The following is a 15,953-nucleotide window of genomic DNA, read 5'->3' as shown; positions in this document are numbered from 1 at the left end:
AGAATTCTGCAGGCAAGATACACAAGGGTTCTTTGACCCTTGCATTCAAGGATTTCTGATATCAGTAAACACCTCAATGTGAGGTAATTTTAGTGACATCTGCATAAGAACTGTGGTATCAGAGAACAGAATAAGAATTCTTAAAGTCACTCTGACTAGTGCAGGCAGGCAGGTATCCCCGACAAGCCCCAGGACCGCCCTGTGCCGAGGGATGCAGCGTCTCCCTCTGCCACACCATGGTCCATTTGCAAGGGCGGGAATTTGAGGGTAGGTAATTGCTGTATATTTAAAAAAAAATAAAGTAATTGCAGGTGCCTGGTTGTTCTGGATTTCCAGGAGGATACTAGACCCCTTTGCAGTGCTCTCAGATCTACCCATTTTGGAGTAAGAACAAGAACTGTTGTACTGGGTCAGAAGCAGCATTACTTTAGCTTCTTCTGCTCTACGTGGCACTGCCCAGTTGCAAGCCCTTTGCATACTGGACCATTCCTAACACATGCCAATAAATTCATCGTATCCCCAGAGCTGTGGAGCAGTCCTGCACCAGCAGAGCACAGAGGATGCATGCAGCATGCTCGTCCTTCACATAACTGAGTGCTAAAAGGCCGTGTCCCTCATGCTGGCAAAGAAAGGTCTTGGCTGCAGCAAATATGAGTAACTCTACAGAAGACGAAGAATTTTTTATTAGAGGCCAGTAGGCTTAAACCAGCACTGTAATTCCCCTTGACTGTGTCGCGTTCAGGCTAAGTAACGTAACCTGGGGTGCCTAATTTCATCATGCAGGTCCTCCCTAAGCCTTCCTCTGGAGATGCCATAAGGAGCTGCTGACCACATTGCATAGGGATCCCCTCACTGCTGCTGTGCAGGGATATGGAGAGGGAAATCTCTGCTCTGTCCCCAGCAGGCGCGGTCACAGCCGAAATTCCCTCTCTGGCAGCTGAGCCCAGGTAGGGCAGCCAGCCCGTATCCTCTGAGCAATTTGGCAAAAGGAACATGGAGATTTAGCAGGGGAGAACTTCAGTTTGGAAACAACCAGGAGAGCAAAGACCTTTTGTCCTTGGAGGCTTGCTTTCTATTAAATATCTTTGCACAGGGCAGAGAGACCCCATGTTCTGACAGCTGGGACTTCTTTAAAAACAAACACCCCCCCTCAGTGTCATATTTGGGGAGTTATCGCAGGTAATCGTAAGTATTAGATGGAGTCACCTAGATGAGTAGTGTCTGGCATGCAGTGATCTGTACTTAAACACACTGCAGCAGTCAGCTAATTGTGGCTGTGCAGCCCTGGGACCCAAAATCTAAGCTAAGCTAAGCACGGTGCTCTTCCAGCTCACCGAGCAGACGGAGGTCCCTGGGCTCTGCCAAAAGTTCACATGTACACAAAATCCCCCCGACGGAGCAGCACACACATGGGTGCAGGCCACCGCTGCCGCTCCAGCTGAGGAGATGCCGAGGCTGCTCTGTTAGTGGCAAAATATTCTGCACAACGTATCACGTCCCCCAAAACCAGGGCTCTTGGGGGAAAAAAAAGTGAAGTCTGGTAATAGCAGATGTTCCCAGTACCATACAGAGCAAACTGGCACCTCCCCAGCACAGGCGCGAGCGGGGAGGAGGAGGAGGAGGAGGAAGGGTTACTGAGCGCATCCCCTGGGCTGCGTCAGGACCGGTGCATCAGGCGCGGGCACGTGCCACGCGCCTTGGCGCCTGACACCAGGCTGACTCCGGGCAGGGATTCAGGAGAAAAAAGCCCTCAGTAAGGTGCACCAGGCTACCACTTTCCTGTAGTTTGGGGCTTTGAATAACAAATATTTGCAAAAGAGCAACTGAAGGACTGCTCTGAGCCTGACCCCAAGGCAGAGCTTTATTTAGTTTTATTTACCACGGCAGGCGAGTGCGGGAGATCTGCCCGGCAGCGGTCACCACACACCATCCCCTTTGCCAGTCACCAGACAGACCATTTCTACAACACACACGTTTGTCCAGCCTTTTTTACCTCTCGTCACACATTTCTTGGCTCAAGGCCACATGGGAAGTATTTGTAACCATTCTCAATTAGCTATTTGTTTTTAAATTGTCCATTTGTATCCCTTTTATGTCCTAGCTGCTCTGGTGACATTAGTGAGCAATTGCACTGTCTCTGTTTTATGTCTACGCGCTGACATAAGTTATGCTGTGTGATCGGTTAATGTGCTGGAACTGCATGACAATCTCTGCCTTCCTGCCTGCTTCCATTTGGGAGCAATGCAAATCCTAATAGCAGCTCTCAGAGTTAAATACAGTTTGATAAATAATAATAGAAAAGTAATATTAGATTATTACTCTACATTACTTCTTTGAAGGCAATTGCATCTGCCAGTTCACAATATATTTTTTCTCCCCAACACCAGAGACAAATTTGACAGGCTGAATTACCATTTCATTTCGAACTAGGGAAACACTGACAAGCTTTAAAGGATGGTTTTGAAGAGAAACCATGGTCATCTAAAGATGTAAATTACAGTTGGATGAAGAAACCTCGAGGGGTCTTAGGTACGGGAGACTATTGACTGCAGCACCATCTAAGCAAAATTTTTGCTGTAAAACCCCACACCATATGTGCTTCTCCTGGCTATGACTCATCATCTAAATACAAGTTCAATTCCAGTTTCAGGGGGTTTACGATTAAACCTATTTTCTTGTTTCTACTGTGTTTATGTTTGATTTTGCATCTCTCTTTCTTTGTCCCTGTTGGTGAACGTAAGTTACATGGTTGGTCTGACACACTGCTTTTTTCCAAGGTGGAGTGAAACTTGGTGGTTTCAGCTTAAATGAGTGGTGGGTTTGCTAGAGGCCAAAATGATGTTGATGTTGCTCACCTGCCATTTTGCAGACAGTAGAAGAGGAACTTCTTCCACGTGTATACTACTATGTCCATGTTATGGTGGTGCCAGGGCTCAGAGGCGTGCGGTTCACATGCTTCGGGTGCTGCCTGGATGATTCAAAAGAACCGTAACAGAAAACACAGGAGATTTTGACCAGCCTCAGGTCTGTAAGTACATTTTAAACCCACAAAGTTTGAGTGTGTTTGAAATGTACTCAAATATTTCCTTCTTCACTATTGTGTCCTCATGACCCATTGAATCATCAAAGGCTCGGAGATGAAAGAAGGACTTATGGTTAGAAAATGCAAGGGTTTCTATGCTGAAGGGGGAATGGTTTGTTGTATCTTTTATTTTTTTAATCCCAGAACAAATAGCTTTGGTGGATAATTTTCTGTGAGGGTTTTCACTGTAATGAGTAACTGGGCTTCCAGAAAGCTATTTTATAAATAAAGTAAATAAGCTCCCAATCAAAAAACCCACAGAAATCAATTGCAAAATCCCCATAGTGTTTCATGAGCTTTGAGTCACACTCAGGGCAGAAAATTACCCAAACCACTAGCCTGTAGGGAATCAAAAAAGAATGTGGTCCTTTCAGATAATTTCAGTGACGACTTTCTTCAGGCTATTTTCTACGTATGGTAACATAAGACCTGTTACCATATTCAACTGAAGAAAAGACACCTCATGTAGCTAAATATCTTCTAGTGGCATTGACAGGTCAAATTCACCTGTGATATAATTCACCTGAGCCAATGAGGCTGTACCAAAGAAGGATTTACTGAGCTGGCACAAGTGTCTAATCTTTATATTTGCTATACAAGGTTTTTACCTTTTCAGAAATTGCTGTAATTTATTTTGGAGATGAGTAAGTTTCCACCAGGTCAGAGTGAATCCGATGAAAAAGGACACCTGAGGACCCTTGAGCCTTTCTCTCTCACAAGATGGGTATGGAGGTGGAACTACCCACCCTGTAGAGGGTTCATTGATTAAATACGAACTTCACATAAGAATGTATTATTTTCAACCTCAGAAATATTTACCAAAAAATCAGGGATCACGATCTACTGGACAAAAGGAAAACAGTCACAGCCCTAAAAGCTGGAGAAGACCGGGCCATACTCCTCGGGCTGGCCATGATGGTGTGCTCTATCATGATGTACTTTCTCCTGGGAATCACCCTGCTGCGGTCTTACATGCAAAGGTAATTTCATGATGGTTACCCTGATCTCACACTCTCTGCTCCAGCTGACTTCTCGTGGCTTATTCTTTTGACTCTTTTTATTCAAGTTTTATAACTTTTCCTTTGGTCAACATAGACCCAATTCTCCACTTCCTTACCCCAGTATAGATTAGGCTTAACTACAGTGAAAGCAAGTTGAGTAATAGCGGCATAAGCGAGGGAAGAATTAGGTCCCTGTTTGACAAAATCTTGATCCATGGGCTTTAGACTTGCCACAGTTTAACACCAGTATAACATCCATATCAGCTGGTCGGCAGTCTGCTGAACCCTGTCAGCCTCTCAGGGGCTGTTGCTGCAAAGCCCAGTCAAAATCAGGAGAAAGCAGCAAAAATATTTAGCAGCCTTGAGAAACAATGCACTTTCAAATGAAGAATGGAATTAATTTGGGAAAGAAATCAAGCTGCTTTGCAGCAAGTAGTTTTCCACATAGGTTATTACTTTCATTTTAACAAGTCAAATCCTCCTGAAATATAGTAATTTACTGAAAGTGACAGATCATCTTTCATCATTACTGCACTGCACTTAATTTTTCTGAGGCCTTCTCTGGCTTCCTTCTCTGCCACGGAGCAGAAAGTTTGGCCTGTGATTCATTAGCAGCATTTGAAATCTGTTTTCAAGCACCAGCCCTATTTAAAATCCAGCCCAGACTGTAATAAGACTGTCAAAAATGTTTTTTCTGCCCTGATCGGTGGAGTTAGGAGAATGAAAAATATGTCATTGGGGATCAAAGTATCAGTCTGTCATGTCCAAAACCACCCCGAGACAGTGGCCAATACCTGGCATGTTTTGGCTTATGCACCACAGGCTGCTTCTTCAGGCATGTACAAGTGCCTCCAGTTAACTGATATGAACATCCTCAACTGCATCGGTGTACCTGCAGGAAAATATGCCTTCTTGGCCCTGCAACAATAAGGCAAAGATAGCGATGCCTGAGGATGAACTGTACTGATTTGCAACATCTTATTTGTGCAATAAAGGTGTTTGTCCCTTCTTAAATCCAGGCGAAGTTTAGATTTTGAAAACAGAGATCAAGACCTGTTAAGTATCCAAGAGCATTTGCTTTTCCAAATTGCCCTCCCAGACCTTTCAGCAATATCAGGGTCAGTTGCAGAGGCTGCTAAGGTCAAAATTGCTCATGTGGAAAGAGATGATTTATATTACAAACTATGTGAAAAATTGCCAGAAGATATCAAAACACCTATGAAGTATCAAATATTCCATCTTCACAAGTCTGTTGTAGGTAGGTGTTGCTTTATTACCCCCATGCATGAATAAAACAGCAGTTGGAAAGGTGAAAGTGAGAAGACAACCCAGGAGTCTTTGCTGTCACTTCTCTTTGCACAGCCAGATCTCCTTAGGGGTTATTCTCCTTTACAGACAGCAATACTCCTCCAATAAAATACTGCCTGGGAGGGGGGAAAAAAAAAATTAAAAAATCCTTTCCCTTGATGTCCCCCCAGAAAACATAGCATAATTTAATACAAATGTAAAATGGAATATACAAGCAGAATTACTGCCAAAGTAAAATACCAAGAGGATTAGTCAGAAATCTTTGATATCACTTACTGCATGAAGCCTTTTGTAGGTTTGGCAAGGGGCGGGCAGGCACTCAGCCCGTTCATGGTGAGGGGCAGGACGGCCGCGCTGGGTGTGCGCTGCGCAGGGCTGACGGGGAGCCCCGGGGTGAAACCTTCGCCCGAGCCCACGAAGGGCCTCACACAGAGCCCTCAGCGTGCCCTTTCCACCGCCCTCCTCCCTAAGGAAAATACAGCCGTGAGTTTTTAAATACATGCAAGAAACCCAAGTGAACATTGCCAGTGTGCACCCAGGCTCCATCGTTCCTGTTTTAGTCTCTGGTGAACTGGAGATAGCTGAAATCCTCCAGAATGATGGAGGATGGCTTAACTTATGGAAAACTGAGCAAGCTGCCACTAGAAAAAGCCTTTCCACAGGTGGAGCTGCATGCGGTACCACTTGCATGTTACTGTGTCTTCATGCATATGAATATACGTACCCTGATAATTCAAAGTCGTCCTCCCAGTCTTCACTTTAAATTGAACTGGACTTGGTGGTTAACCATCAAGCCTTGGTCCAGGGTGTCCTGTCATGCAGCACTGCGTGCGTTGTGCTCTTTCCAGGGCAGGCTGCTCAGTTTTCTTCTCCGATATCTCTGCTGATTCACTTTGGTTTCAAATATGCCTTTGCCAGACCAACAGTTCCAGTTCCCTTTTCATTTATACATAGACATAAGTGAATCAGGTATTTTTGTGCCCAAAGCACAAACTTTAGGTACTACAGAATAATACACTCTGTCTGCGATGTGTGACATGAGAAAGTCCAGCCTTTGCCCAAAGCTCTGTACCACATACCTCTCCTACAAGATGCCCCCTGTTATATGCCCGATAGAAAGCCTGAACTGTGTTTAGTGCTTATTGCCATGCTCTAACGTCTCTTTTTTTCCTACTTAGTGTCTGGACAGAAGAGGCTCAGTGCTCGCTTCTCAATGCATCCATCACAGAAACCTTCAACTGCTCATTTAGCTGCGGTCCAGACTGCTGGAAGATCTCTCAGTACCCCTGCCTCCAGGTGTACGTTAATCTCACCTCTTCTGGCCAGAAGCTTCTGCTCTACCACACCGAGGAAACAATGAAAATTAATTCTGAGGTAGGAGCATGGAACAAAATCTCTTCCTAAATGGGTTTCTGGAGGGCTGCTCCCCTTGTTATACCCATTCCTCTCTCTAAAGCAATAAAAGGCTTTCAGCTCTGGCTTCCCTGGTAAGTACAGCACAGAGAAAGCAGAAATCAGTGCACAAACTGAGCTCACGCCTCTGGAGGGGTCAGTTTTCCACCTCCAGCCCACGCGGGGAGCGCAGCCCACCCCACACGGGATGGTGGCCCCGGGGGATGGAGCCTCCCTCGTCCTTTGCCAGAGCGTTACAGGTGCAGGCTAGCACTGAGCACTTGTCACACTGATATTCTTGTGGAGCTGTGGACAAGCCACTTCCCACCCGGGTATGGCTCTGCACGATAGCGAACACCCCTAGCGATGTGCACGGAGCATCCGCGGCAGGGAGAATAGAAATGGCCTTATTACTGTGGGGCCGGGCAAGGCGATGGGGAGAGACGAGAGCCCCGTGTCTAACAACAGACGTGTCTCCGTCTCAGTCTCTGGTGACGGACTCTGTGCCCTGAGCACCTCCACCAAGGGCAGCTGTGCCGCTGGGGTCAAGGCACAGCACTTACCCCTGCGGGTGGTGCAAAGATGCTGAAAGTTTGCTGAGCAGGGACTGGCAAGATAAAAGCAGCAGCATAAGAAGCCTGGCTTTTGGGCATGTACAAGCTAAGGAGTCAGCCCATCTTTCTTGCACAAATTCCCCGATTCCAGACATTGAACCAAAAAAAAGATTTTTAACAAATCTGCAGAAGAATCCCTCTCTGCTTCAGCAAGTACAAAATCCAGCGTAACTCCATCCAGGTGGGATGGAGACAGCTCCTGTCTGGAGGCTGTAATGAACGCAGCGGATGCACAGAAGGCATCTCCCCGCCGGCCCGCGGCCACAGCTGTGCGGCTGACGCAGTGCTGTGCATCACGCCCAGGCAATCGGCCGCCCCATCGCAGGTGGCTGTTTGCTCCCTCCGCGTAGCCAGGCAGGAGCCGGCTAGGAAACGTCCCTCTCCCCACCTTCTTTTCTTCGTCCCTACAGTACCTAAGGCTGCAAGCTGCATTAGACTTACAAGTGCCAGATTTGCATTAACTACTTCATTATCCAAGGTCACCGAACCCCAAACTATGGTGGGTGGCAAAGCGCAGCTCGTAACAGCAGAGCCCCGGTTCAGGCTGCTGACAACGTAACCTATTGTGTTTCTATTTATGGCAGCAGTTCAGTAGACCAAATTACTTCTGCATATTAAGATGAAGCGATATTAAAATTAGTCAAAGCACGGCATGGTTGCACCGGGCCGGTTATTCTGCTGGATAATTAGCTCCTGCGGCTGAGAGACAGAGTCCTCTGGATCTGAAGTGTGAAATGGAGAAGAGTTCCCCCATCTTCCCCTCCGGCTTGGCGTCAGTGCAGAAAGGAGGCACTCGCCATTCGTGAAGCCTGTGGCAGGACAGACCCCGCTTTCTGCTGGGGCAGAAGCAAAATCCAGTGACACTCATGCTGCAATTTGATTAAAACAGATCAGATCGGTCTTTGTGCTCCACTGGATTCAAATAAATCAAGAGATTCAGCATAAATCTCCACATTCTGTTATTGATGATTTTTGCTTGCTGAAATGGACTTTGAAATTCTCCCAGATGCCGCCTCCTCTTAATTTAACGTAGGCACAGTTAATACTTCTCCTGCCCATGGTTGTTTTACAGGTTAAGCTCTGCTCTCGAGAGGATTCCTAGGTTTTCCTGACATGCTGCTGGCTATGTGACCTGAATCCAAATGCCGTTTTGAATGGAAGTTTGCACTGTCTATAAAATACCTGGCTTCTTGCGCCTGGCTGAGACCAGCAGAGACCCCAAGCCCAGATCAGCACAACCATCCCAGCTCCCTGGGCGGGCGCTCCCTCTCCACCGGCCGAGAGCGGCCCCGTGCAGCAGGACGAGCAGCCCTGGGCACGGCCGGGGTTGCGATGCTCCAGCTGGGTGCTAGCTGTCTCTCTCCATCCACCCACTCAGGTCTGCGTTTCCTATCTTTCTCCTTGCCAAATAAACAAAAAAAAAGAGCTGTTCCTGGCTCACTGAGCCCTGACATTACTGGGGATATTGCAGAGCGCGGTGCTTGCCCTCTGAGGCCAACACCAGTGACCTTCAAAAGGTCAGCATCCCCCCGCCAAGCCCCCTGCCTCGCTGCGCACACAGAGCAGCTTCTGGAGCCCATCCTCTCCTCTCCCCGCCAGCTAGCACAGAGGGAGCAAAACACACTTGGAGTTTAAATAATGATTAACCTAGGAGACTTGCTGTCTAACGTAGCTGTTGTCCTACAAGGTGCAGTAAGGAGTAGGTGCAATTTATATTGAGATCTACAGCGTGCTGCTGCCATTCCCCGGTGGGAGTCAGTGGGAAGTAAATGGATACCAGTCGAGCTGCTCGAGTCTTTCCCTGGAAAGCACGCAAGGTTTTTCATGGCTTTTCATTGCTCTCGCTGTGCATACTTTATCTCTAGCCTTTAAGAGAAGCCCAGCCCCTTGTCAACCCTACAGCCATAGTGGCTTAGATGCTTTCACAGCTACCCTTTCCCTTCTCAGCTGCCACAGGCTGTAACAGCCTCGGGGAGAGGTAAATCAGCCGGTGTCCCCTCACACCCGACCACGGAGCCAGGCTGTCACCCTGAGGAAGGGCTGCAGTAGTTAAAGCAGTTCTAGAGGCCCTGTTTCAATCTCCTACAAGATCATTTTGATTCTTTTCGTGTCATCGGAGCTACTGCTGATTTATACCTGTGCTCCAGAAGTGAGATAACAAGCAGGCTTTAATCACCAGAATCACCGTTACGCCAGCTGTAACAGCCTGAGCCCAAGAAATGATGGGGGAATCTCATGGTTTCCCACTGAAGGTTCAGGTATTTATAAGCCGGGGAGGAGCTTGGCTGGTGCGGGGGGAGCAGCGACGGTCGGCTGCGGTTCCCAGCAGACCCATTTCTGGAATGAAATTCAGTCTGCAGGAATCAATACCAGGCCAACGCAGACACAAAACTCCTCCTCCAGCCCTCGGTCCAAACCTGTTACACCTTCCAAAAGAGGTGTAAATTGACGCGCTGACCACTCTCTCACACAGATTGCCACATCTTATCAAAGTTTCCCAGTCCCGGCTTCCGAGCTCAGTGTGACAGGGACATGCACCCCAACCGCAGACATATGATGAGAGCCGTGTATTTCACTGCCCAGCCTGAACTGGGGGCCTCTCCAGCAATAGGGTTGTCAGTCTAACTTCGTTGTCTTAAATGAAACTGCCCCCAGCTTTCCCGGCGGTGTTGTGTGATCTCCATCCTTGGAGATATTAATAACTTGACTGGACAAGTCCCTGAGCACCTCTGCACTGAGCAGGGCATTGGACTGGATGTGTCCAGCGGTGGTTCATACAGGCTACCTATCCAGTCCTTTAAATTAGAAAAGCTGAGCTAGAAATGTAGTAACTAGTTCTCTCTGTAACTGTCTAGTATGTCCTTCTTGCGATTGGATTGCAAGTAACACGAGAATCACTTTTCTCACATCGTATCACAGAATCCTCACTTGAGGTAGAGAGCCAGACATTGTTTACTTTCAGATTTGCAGATTTCCAAGTGTTTGACAATGCAGAGACGTAACAGAACAGCATAGATTTAGTAGTCTGCATTCACAGGCACGGCATAACAATTGTGGATATAAAATTCCCTGCCAGGCATTGGAGAATACTAAATGAAGATCAAACCAAAGAAAACGCTCAAAACATCCCATTATCCATGTCTACCTACTTGCTTCCCAACGTCCTATGCGGCACGGCAGAGCTAGCCCTGTCCTATGCCTGGGATCTCGCTGGGGAAGCCGAGGAGCAGAAGGAGGCCAGGAGCACCCCACAACCACAACTTAATGCACACAGCGATTTCTTGCACAGAGGAGCTCCTCAAAGCTGAGGCCAAGATGCCTCCAGGAGCTCAGGAGAACTGGGACGAGGCAGGTAGCACGTGGAGTAAAGGGCACCCATGTCTTGGAGAGTGCATGGGAGACCACAGCCTGGAGAGAGGCAGTTTCAGCACAAGGAGCCTGGCTGAGAGGCAAAGTAAATCAACCTCCCTTGCACAACTGCGTGTCACAGCTTCATGCTCCCAGACCCTCATGTCATGGGCAGCCCGACCAGCCCGACACAGCTGGTGGCTCTGTGCCATCAGGTGTAGGAGGCAACACCTCAAGTTCTGCTTCAGCATCAGGTCTCCTTCGAAAATGCTTGGAAAATACTCAGACTTGCAGGCAGTCAGACCTGCCCCCTCTGCACTCTTGGGACTTTTCCACAGGCTTTGAGTCCAAGAATCTGTCATCATCTGGGCTTTTACCTGCCTGCTGTTTTCTGTCAAGGTGGGAGGGCTGGACTTTGGCAAGAGTGGCCAAGTCCTCATTTCATCTCCTCGCTCAGGATAGTAACAGCTGGGACTTCAAGAAACAAAAGTGTATAGCACCAAACTTGCAAGAAGAAAAAAAAAAAATCTGAGCTGGAAATACTGCTGTTACGACAGTGATAGCACAGAATTTAGTAAAAGAAAATGAGGTACGCTTCACTGAGAAATTTCCCCTACTTACTAGATTATGATCTATTAAAGAGTCACAGGCACTGGAAGAGAGCTTGTGGCTTTGGACATTTAAGACAAAGCTGGACAGAGTGCAAGAGAATATCCTGGAGGGAGCGGACCTGCACCAGCAGGGAGATGGATGAGATATTACCGCTCTGATATTTTCCGTCTCTGATTTCTAGAGCTCTATGAAATATTCATAACGGCAGTGCTGCCATGCTCTACCCTTAATGCTCCAGTCTGCTGCCACCAGGCAATCTTTCTGCCATGCTGCAAATCATATTCTGTGCTAATAAACTCGCCAATGAATCAATCAAATCCTGTTATGAGGTTAATTCTTTGATCATTATTAGGACTAGAGATTTGTCACTGTACATTACAAAAAGTCACAGCATAGTCATAAAAAAGACTTGAGGGACATTTATAAAGTATATACATTAAAACAATAATAATCAAAAGCCATGGGTCACATTATTTTAATCAAAACATCTTTTTTCCTTTGCAAAACTCACTTTCTCTCATTAAATTACCTGGAACTGCTTTAGGTGCTCACCCAGGACGAGCAGGTTCAGTAGCGCAGGCAGGGAGCGTGGTGGGGACCCACGATCACCCCGTAACCGCCAGGGAACGATGACCTGCTGGGTCCTCCCGCGCACGTTCAAGGAGAAGTTAAGCAGCAGATTTCCCCCTGCCCTGAAGCAGTACTCACCTAGGTAGGGAATTTAATCAAAATCCTGGGCAGGTGTAGAAAACCTTCAGGTGTGGAGGGGCATAAGCATCTAGAAGAGAGGAGGGAGGGAGGGGCCGTGGGCTGCTCCCATCAATCCTCCTCCAGACCAGCAGCAGCAACAGTAAATTCAGGTGTTTCTGCTCAACGTCAAAACCCAGATGTGGCCTCAATCCTCGTGTGTCTGCCCACCACCTCACCAGCCCACTCTAGCTCTTTGCGGGGAATGGTCAGCACAGCCCAGGGCCACCGTCCTACAGGTCCCGTGGAATATCTTCAATGCATAGACTCCATAAGCTAGTTTTTTAATTAACTTGGGTTTAGTATTCTTTGGGAATGCTAGGTTGAAACTGTGTTAGATAGAGCCGCCCCCAAATCTTCCTTTCTTTGTGACTGAGACTGAAATTCAAGCAGCATCTTCAGAGAGAAGTAACGGTTGGACTTACGCCAGGGTCAAGAGCAAAAACAAGACTAAGAGCCATCCTGGTAGCCGGGCTGATCTTCAGCTAGAGGTTGAATGGAAGTCTCCCAGGTTGGCAGTGAGAAAACTGCGTTTTCTCCTAGACTATCTATTTGTCCCTAATCGAGGCATTACCCTCACAGGAAAATTTGTATAAAGGTCTCCCATCAGCCTTCTCCTCTGTGAGTGAACTCCTGTGCCCGCTATGATCACTTTGATCCAATCCAAGTGAGATCTGAGCTACCAGATTTGTATTTACAGAGAGTCAATTACCCATCTAACTGCAAGCATATGCGTGCCACTTAAGATGAAGAGGTACTTCATCAGTTCCTTTTTTGCATGTGTAAATTAGCAATAATAATATATTCACCTATCTCACAAGGCCGCTGTGCAGATTAAAGCATTAATGTTTGTACAGCAGTTGGAGGTTCTCCAATGGGAAATTCCGTAGATGTGCAAAATATTGAGTTTGTCTGTGATAAATTTATTATTAGCTTAATAGTATTCCACTCCTGTTACGAAAAGCATAATCATCTTGAGATTTTCCTGCTTGCCACCTGAAAACAGACATTGTATCTGGTTTGGAGATGCATTTTTCTCCCTCTAATTTCTTCCCAGTGTTCATACATACCCAAGTGCGGCAAGAATTATGAGGAATCCATGTCGCTGGTGAACGTCGTGATGGAAAACTTCAGAAAGTACCAACGCTTCTCCTGTTTCTACGACCCCGAAGGCGTTCAGAAGAACGTGATATTAACCAAACTGTACAACTCCAACGTGCTGTTCCACTCCCTCGTCTGGCCCACTTGCATGATGATCGGCGGGGTCGCCATTGTGGCGATGGTAAAGCTGACTCAATACCTTTCCCTCCTCTGTGAGAGAATCCAAAGGATCAACAGATAAAAGCGAAAACTTCTCTGAGATTTAATTACAGCGAAAATACTGTTTTCTCATTCTTCACCAAAGAACCTTAAGTTTGTAACGTGCAAGTCTGTTTTAAGTTCCTTACTATATTCTTATGAGTAGAGCAATAATGCAAAAGCTGTTCTATATGCAAACATGATGTTATAATTATGCAGACAACTGAAAAAAATACTGTTTTGTGTTGACCGTCTATATGATCTTGTTTTATGCTGAGACTAGTCCTTCTTTCTTTTCTACAGCCAAAATAGGGCTCAGTGTGACCATTTGCCAAGCTTAGTCAATTGACATTTTCAACGTAAAGGATTCAGGGGGAAATTCACTGCCGGACAAAGGGCAGCCAACCACTTGCGCATCACTGAGGTCTCACATCTGGCTCGGTCCTTCGATGGATTTGTGGCTTTGCTTTTTTATTATTGGCTGCAGGGGAAAAAAAAAGCATCGATAGGGTATTTTTATGGTAAGATGGCACAAAAGGGATGTGTTTTGAGGCCCGGATAAGCATGCAGTATTTTCAGCCTAAGTAGAACTTGGTGATGCTTTGTGTTTGCTCCCCCAGTTCGGAAGTAATTTTTACCCTATGGTGTTTAAGGTCTTTTGGAAAACACTTTGGAGTTTTATTTTATTTAGTGCTATAATTTCCTTCTGTCTTATCAACATCATCTTTGCCACTTGCAGAAGCTGCAGCCAAAAAACAAAAAACACCTTGTTCCATTTTCTATTCTAGTCTGTGCCCTATTGATGGAGATGGGACCAGAACACCTTATATAAAGGTTTATTACTCATTTGTCTTGTATTTGCTACCATATCACTGTAAAGAAAAAAATAACACAATCAGCTATTTTTTCATTTTTTACTTCCAACTGTTTTAGATTTTTTTACTTGATATATATACAGATATATATATATATATAAAGAAAAAGCTATATTATATCTAGTTGTGTATTGGAACTTGATTATGGGGGTTTTTTTTCTTTGTTTTTACCAACTGGAAAGTGAACAGTGTAAGTCATGTATTTATAACCTTCTTCCTTGGATAATATCATAACATGGAGGAGCAGCACTGCAGGATCTTATCCAATATTCATAATGTTGTTTCAGTCAAAGGTCTCTGTTGCCGTGACATCAGAATTGACAAAAATCTCATCCAATTCTATGGCTCTATTAACTGAATTGTTAGATAATCGCCATAATACATCTGGAAATCTCTCCTGACCTTAACTCAGTATGCAGTGCTGGCTGACGTGAATTATGATTTAAAAGGCCCAGGTGCAATGATTTATTGGAAAAACTGAGATTCTGACTAAGATGTTGTCCTATCTGACAAATATTTACCACGGGGATCTTGCCAGTATAATTTCATGCACGCTATAGTCACGATTTCTGCATACTTTATTTTTATTCCCCTGTAGAAAGCATTCCTTCTTATGTTATGTTTTAAAGGCATCTCTCGCAGTTTCTCACTTTGCACCCAGCCTGAAGGACAAATGCAAGGCAGCTCCGGTGAGCACCCTGTGAACTCACTATCCAACAATTCAAAGAAATCATTTACAGGCCTATTCAAACCAAGAAACTAACTTTTTTCCCCTCAAAAAGACTGCAAAGCAAGTATCCTGCCTAGTTCATCTATATATAAGTACCTTTCCGCAATGTAGCATTAAAAATTTCAAGATGTTACAAAACTTTACGAGTCATGCAAGTGTAACATGAGCTGTAAAAAAAAAAATGAGTTCTCAGCAGTGAAAATGAACCTGCAATCTTGTAATCAGTAGTATAATTTTCCTTAGGTAAATAAATTCCTGGAGGGTGGGGGTATAATCAGGGCTCCAAAAATATGTAATAAAAATATTAAATTAAATCTTCCAGATTTCAATATCTTCTGCCTTCAGATCTGGCTTGTTTCATCAGAGTTTTCTTTGTAGCTTTTATTACCAAGAAGAGTGCTGATGCAACAGGGAATTCATAAAGGTTTATTTGCAAAAATGTAGTTTTGATCTATCTGGGGGGTTCGCAGAAACCACCGTCAGCGGATCTGGGCACCTTCAGCAGGACTGGAGTCGCAAAGCCTTTGGGGACTGACAGCAACCTTTACTGGACCACCCGTCCGCCAGCAGAAAGCACGACTCACCCCAGGAGCCAGCGTGGACAGGGGGACAGAGAAGGGAGACCCCAGCCCCACGGCACCCCACCCCTCCATGGCACGGCCACGGGTACCACCGTGCAGGGACACGGGGATTCCTCGCCCAGCACCCACGACGCGAGGCGCTCCAGGCTGCAGATGCTCGTTGTTGTGACAAAACCTTATTCTGCAGGTTTTGCCAAGAGCAGAGGTACCTGGGTGAGGCCCCCAGAGCCATGCAGCCGAGGAGGCATCTTGACCCATTTCTAGACAGCCCAGGTGGCTCCCAGGGTGCATCTTCATCCTTAATAAAGTGGTTTTCATAGAATCATAGAATCGTCAAGGTTGGAAAAGACCCTTAAGATCATCG

The 15,953-nt window shown here is 46.1% G+C and overlaps 1 protein-coding gene and 1 long non-coding RNA gene across 8 annotated transcripts in view; one reads left to right on the top strand and one right to left on the bottom strand.

Annotated features, from left to right (window-relative positions):
• LOC104019597 (calcium-activated potassium channel subunit beta-2) overlaps positions 1 to 15,333 on the top strand; it is a 153,148-nt gene extending 137,815 nt beyond the window's left edge. For 4 of the 7 annotated variants that reach the window (XM_087740393.1, XM_087740391.1, XM_009472877.2 and 1 more), the window contains 3 exons: positions 3,892 to 4,062; positions 6,570 to 6,765; positions 13,162 to 15,333. In XM_087740393.1, the coding sequence (XP_087596519.1) occupies positions 3,892 to 4,062; positions 6,570 to 6,765; positions 13,162 to 13,446 (652 nt within the window). In that variant the 3' untranslated portion in view covers positions 13,447 to 15,333. The remainder of the gene's footprint in view (positions 1 to 3,891; positions 4,063 to 6,569; positions 6,766 to 13,161) is intronic. The other 3 variants (XM_009472876.2, XM_087740394.1, XM_087740390.1) reach the window with 1 other exon arrangement.
• On the bottom strand, positions 2,855 to 5,843 carry LOC148050755 (uncharacterized). Its single transcript, XR_015700711.1, has 3 exons — positions 5,668 to 5,843; positions 4,878 to 5,001; positions 2,855 to 2,968 (listed from the first exon to the last, which is right to left on the bottom strand). It is a non-coding gene; the product is annotated as an uncharacterized LOC148050755 (long non-coding RNA).
• Positions 15,334 to 15,953: the final 620 nt, after the last annotated feature.

The sequence above is a fragment of the Nipponia nippon genome, unplaced genomic scaffold (assembly GCF_047370975.1).
Source record: "Nipponia nippon isolate SJK-2023a ecotype South Korea unplaced genomic scaffold, ASM4737097v1 scaffold_7, whole genome shotgun sequence".
Classification (NCBI taxonomy): domain Eukaryota; kingdom Metazoa; phylum Chordata; class Aves; order Pelecaniformes; family Threskiornithidae; genus Nipponia; species Nipponia nippon.
This window is presented reverse-complemented; position numbering and strand designations above follow the sequence as displayed.